We start from the raw sequence: 6000 nt of genomic DNA, 5'->3' as shown, positions 1-6000 counted from the left end.
TTCGTATTGGATAAATTCTCGACAGCTTTCATTGGGACAGAAATTCTGCTGATTCCAAAAGAAGATTGAAAATGTCACAAAGAGGCAAAGAAGAGGTTTTTTATAAGTTTTAGCACTACAGGAGGAATATAATGTGGTCCTTTGGAACTGCTCTTTTAACTTGTTGATCCCACCAGAGACATCATCATAATATATAAAATGAATCAAACTCATAATACCTATGAACATAATAAAAGATAAAGCGCTTCAGCAATTGGGTTTTTCTAAATGTACCTATTAATAATTATTATTATCACATAATAATGTTATAACTCCTCTAATGCTCCTTTTGTCAGTAAAGTGGGGTTTGGTTTTGCTGATACAAAGAGCGCGATGCTGGTGGTGATATTTTCAAAAACATTGGCAATTCGAAAAATAAATAACCAATTTATTCCTAAGTTTATCGAAAACATACTTTTTTTTAGGGCATGACAATATCAAACAAACAAAAATGTAATAAATAAAAGAAGCAATACTTTAAATGTTTTTATTTTCGTTATACAGAAATGACAAATGATGCAAAAATATCCTCTTCAGTTACTTCTCATTACAATTATACCAATTCAAATCTTAATATTAATTAAGATATTATATGATTCTCTATGTAATTAATATGAGTGATTTCGTCTTTCTATAGTCATAAGTTTAATACAAACCGAGGATAGATTTATTAATTTATTGCTGTTAGTAGATATCTTACATAATACTATTCTCACGCATATAAAATTTTAATTGAGCAGAATGTATGTATCATTTTATCATCAATAAAAAACATACTGGAGAAATTATAAAAACAATCTATTCATAAACATACATTTAAAAATTATTTATGGCATTAAATTTATTATCTAAACGTTGAATCTCATTATAAAATAAATTAAGTACAAACATCACGATTTAGGAATTTAAATATATTAATAATACGAAATGTGACAGATCTTGCTTGGTTGCATTTTCAAAATTGTCTAAATTAACTAAAAGGGTGTCTCAAAATTATCACAAGATTTGAATTAATCAATATTCGTGCAAGCCGATGTCTAGGATTACCCTATTTAAATAAATTTAATTAATCCTACTGAAGGACTAGCATCCATGGTCACATAATAAAATATAAAAAAAATTAACAGATAATGGTTTAAGCTTAGTAAAAATGGAACACCAGTTTGGTAATTATGTCATAATTATAACTTAGCTATTTCGATAAAGAAGGAATTATTATAAAACTTTGACAATTATTGTAAAGAGGGTCATTGAGATATTCATTCATTGAATAATGATTGGACTGCATACCATAAACATATATACATATCAATATGATATGTTGTCTCAAAAAATTGTTGCTTTGTATTTACATCAAATAGTGCGTTAATTTTGAGACACTTTCATTGTCTATGTCGTTATATTTATAATATTGATATTCTCAAGTGGTTGTGGCTGGTCTATAATAATTACAACAGATGTCAGTTTTGGCGTATCATCAAAACAAAATGGTGAATTAAGTAATTGTTTATTTATTTTGTTCCATTTATATTAAAATCTATTTTGTGCTGTGTAGTGGGGGTGAAAGACATTTTTTTTTCTATATTTACAGAATTCAATCGGTTCAATTCCCAACAGTGAACATTTGATATGCAACTAATATTTTAATTATTAATACTGACGCCGTCCATCTCGTGTCTAACTCTATAAGGCAATTTTATTATTTAAAATCGAAGTATAACGCTACGCAACATGGCGAAGTATTTGAAAGTAGGAATTTATTACAGTATGAAATATTCTAATAAGTATATAAATATAAAAAAAAATACGTTGTCAAATAAATGCAAATAATGCTACTTCAAATTTATCGCCATAGTACGTAGTATTGATTCTGCTATACACAGAGCACGATAGCGTTTTACTCATAACTTATTGGAATGAATGGTGGAACAGTAGTGGAATTATAAAATGACTGTTAATCTTTAAGGAACATGTGAGTTCCCCGCAAGTTAACAATATTTTAAATAAAATAGGAAGCTATGAATGGATGCTATTGAGCTCTGTATAATACTTATCATAAAGGCGTGCACACACCACACAACTTGCGCGGCGGCTGAGTTAGTATGAGTTTGACTCAACTGATATTATACATGCATGCATATTGCTTAATAAAATTATGAAAAACTTACTATCATTACTAAACTTATTACTATAAAAATTTATTAGTAAACGCCTATAACTGTAAGATAATTGACTTATTAAAACAATAAAATTTAAGCAAATAACAAAAAAAAATTCAAAGAAGTTCCTTTGATAAAAACAAGTAAATCCTTGATATAGATGATGTGATGCTCACTTATGTTAGGTACTAACCAAATGTTGGATTATACTATACAATGGATTTTAATAATTAGAAATTAGAATTAAATGTTAGAGTTGGCGTATCTGTATTGAAATATTTATTTTCAATTTTATCTGGAATAAAGATATACGTTATATTATTAAGTAAGCCGCAGAGGAATTGTATGGTGTGTGTGATCCTTAACAGCTATTTTACATAGATCAGGAGGAGCCAAACTCTGCCATCCACGTGAGGTATTTCTGGATGTCTCCCTTGGACACAGACTTATTACACTTGGACAATGCTTCCATGAAGTCGGCCTTGGTGACCGGCAAGTCCACTTCTTCCTTAGCGAGCTGCTTAATTTGTTCCGGCTTCAGGCCCGCTATCCTCCGCCGCATAGACATCATAGCGGCATCTCTATACATCACAATTATTATATTAATCTACTAAATAATTATATTAGTATTAGTAAAAACAGTTCGTTATATTTTTAAGTGATCTCCCTTACCTCTGGGATTAACTATACAAATTTAATTTGTAGATGTATAGACAATGCATCATGCGATTGGCTTGATAAGAGCACTGGGGTATAACTCGAAAGGCACTGGTTGGTATGACACATCGTCTATAAATTTTGGTACAAATTAAATTTGTATAGTATTTATACAAATTTTTCATTTGGACCACAATTAAGACAATATATAAATAGTTTATATTATTTAAAAACAACTCATATAGTGGATGCAGCACCTTACAAACTTATTTGTTATCTATATTACACTCATTGTAAAATACTCTATTTGATTAAAAAGCGTGGCCGTTGAGTTTCTTGTATGTTCTTCTCCACAGCTGCGTTACTGCACAATTTTTTGAAGATACACCTGTTATATCGGTCTGGCAACATCAGGCAAGGAGGTTCATTCCATTGTGTATAAATATTAGTAATTTATTATAATAATATAATAAGTAATAAAAAAAAATGTAATGTTAATTTCCGAAACACTAAGCTTATTTGTACAACGTTAGAAACTCAGAAACCTCATTGTTTGGGCAATTTATTTACTCTTTCTCTTTACATTTACATGGTCTCGTCGATTTAATTTAGTATTGGTTTTGAACCTGACCTCGAGGCTTTTGAAGTACAGGCGCAAGACAGCTTGTCAACTCCTAACTCAGATTTTTTTTTAATTTTCGTTAACGTTTCTTATGAAAGGCCCAAAGCCGCAAAGATCGATGCTATCATTACAGCATGCTCAAACCAAACAAGAGGCTAAGCGAATGGTTGTGGCACAGGAGTTGAATACTAGCGGTTGAAACGCTTGCCACTTATGTGCAAGTTATTTTTTGCCTACATGAATCCAAAAAATAAACACCTACTGGAGTTGTGATATTTGCCTCTCAATGTCAGTTTTATGGTACATACACTGAATAAAAAATTCAGCATTTACCTGCAGACAGTAGTGATATCTGCCCCCGAATATCCATCCAGCTTCTTCGCAATGACCTTGAGGTCTAGCTCTGGGTCGACCTTGACCTCCTTCAGGTTGATGTGCAGTAGCGCCTCCCGCCCCTCCTGAGTGGGTAGCGGGATATATATCCTCTTCTCCAGACGCCTCCGTAACGCTTCGTCGATGTCCCACGGGAAGTTTGTTGCAGCTAATACCATGACTACCTTAAAATTTAAAAATGTCCATTAATATATGAAAGTTATCAGATTATATACAACTGTGCGAATCATTAATTTCTTTGGAAAGTACGCATTGTAGCTTATAAATATTTAAACTCTCGTAAATCACGGAGCTCCAAAGCAATGTGATTATGTGAATTTTGCGTGGAATTCAAAAAAATTAAACTCGTTTATAATCTGGTTATAACGCTCACCAGCTACATTTACGGTCGTCTCATCGGCATGTTCAAAACTATGTGGCATTTTCAGATTCAATCACGCTGATTACCAAGTATAATAAGGCCAACGAGACGAAATAAAGAATGTAAACAAAGTTTCAGAGTTCAAAACATTTTTTGAATAAGTATATACAACTTAAAGATTACTATTACACTATTCTAATCGCTGTCGTCTGTATTATGCAAAGATATTCGTCAGAAGAATCCGAATGGGCCGTATTTACTTAGTTACTAACGGTCTGTCTGTTTACATTCTTATCTTTTTTTTTTGAAAATAAGGGACGAGACGAGCACGACGTTAAGCTGATGGTAATTGATACGCCATGTCATGCAGTGCCGCTCAGGATTTTTGAAAAACCCAAAATTTCTGAGCGGCACTACAGTTGCGCTCGTCACCTTGAGACGATGTTACGACGACGACGACTAGATGTTAAGTCTCATTTGCCCAGTAATTTCACTAGCTACGGCGCCCTTCAGACCGAAACACAATAATGCTTCACGGCAGAAATAGGCGCCATGTGGTACCCATAATCTAGCCGGCATCCTGTGCAAAGTAGCCTCCCACTGGTATATCTCGTCTCGTTAGCCTTAGTACAGGGTCTTCAGTAGTGTGAGGCAATAGTTTTTAAGTCGACCCACATTTAAACGTTCTCTATGACACAGGCCCGTCAACATAGTGTGTTCCAAGGAGCTTTTTGATCTGACGTATATCACTGAGCTCCATCATTGCACCACACGCCACAACCTGACTAGATATCATCCTAACCAGATGGATGTATGGCGTTACTCCACAGTCCAGTTTACAAGGACCGTACCGCCATAAACTACCAGAGTGGAATGAACTCGGATAGAACGGTGTTTCCTGGACAACACGACATGGGTAACTTCAAAAAACGAGCGTACACCCGTCTAAATGGCTGATAAACAATCCGTCGTCGTTGTGATTGGTGGTTTGTTCTCTTTGCAATCCACTTTGATATATATTATTTTAAATATATGTACTGCAGAAGCGAGTACATTTATATAATGACATTACTTTTGTGTAATTACTCATTGACTGTGTGTAATTTTTACTAATATACGTATGGTAGTGGAAATTTGATTACGAATATTGGATTGCAAGTTGGACGGTGAATGTACCTTGGCGGGTTCGTCGCTGGTGGAGGAGAGGCCATCCATCTGCACGAGCAGCTCGGACTTGACCCGGCGTGAGGCCTCGTGCTCACTGTCGGAGCCGCGCCGCGAGCACAGCGAGTCGATCTCGTCGATGAAGATCGTGCTCGGGGCGTAGAACCGCGCCTGCAAATTAAAATTCAAATATTATTATTAAAATAACTTATTGGACGTCAAAAAAAACCTACCACCAGTTCGAAGTAGTATGCCTCAGACCTGAGAAGAACGGGCGCAAGAAACTCAATGAGATGGTATATAGTCACACTATTCTTCATTAGTCTAGGACGACATCTCTGCTTCCTCTCTTGTCCTCGCTGTGTTTTCTCTATCTCCTGTGATTCCTCTGGTGTTGCAAAAAAAGAGTGTGAGCGGGGCTGATCACTTAACATCGGGTGAACCATACGCACTTTTGTCCTTCTCTTTCTTAAAAACTTCACGATCACGACGACTTAGGTCAGCAGACCGCTGTTCGGTTGACCTTCAGTCTCTACTTTTGCCTAATGTTGTGCCATTCCACCTTGTGGTTGGCATTGTCAGCAAATGTTGAAAAATAAAAATGA

At 34.8% G+C, this 6000-nt stretch overlaps 1 protein-coding gene across 1 annotated transcript in view; it reads right to left on the bottom strand.

Moving 5' to 3' along the window:
* Nucleotides 1-512: 512 nt before the first annotated feature.
* The window catches only part of LOC126970413 (katanin p60 ATPase-containing subunit A-like 1), a 61149-nt gene continuing 55661 nt past the window's right edge, over nt 513-6000 (bottom strand). The window contains exons 8-10 of the mRNA XM_050816257.1: nt 5408-5566; nt 3811-4034; nt 513-2779 (exon numbers count right to left, since the gene is read on the bottom strand). Of these exons, the coding sequence (XP_050672214.1) occupies nt 2581-2779; nt 3811-4034; nt 5408-5566 (582 nt within the window). The 3' untranslated portion in view covers nt 513-2580. The remainder of the gene's footprint in view (nt 2780-3810; nt 4035-5407; nt 5567-6000) is intronic.

This window comes from Leptidea sinapis, chromosome 21 (assembly GCF_905404315.1).
Source record: "Leptidea sinapis chromosome 21, ilLepSina1.1, whole genome shotgun sequence".
Lineage (NCBI taxonomy): Eukaryota > Metazoa > Arthropoda > Insecta > Lepidoptera > Pieridae > Leptidea > Leptidea sinapis.
This window is presented reverse-complemented; position numbering and strand designations above follow the sequence as displayed.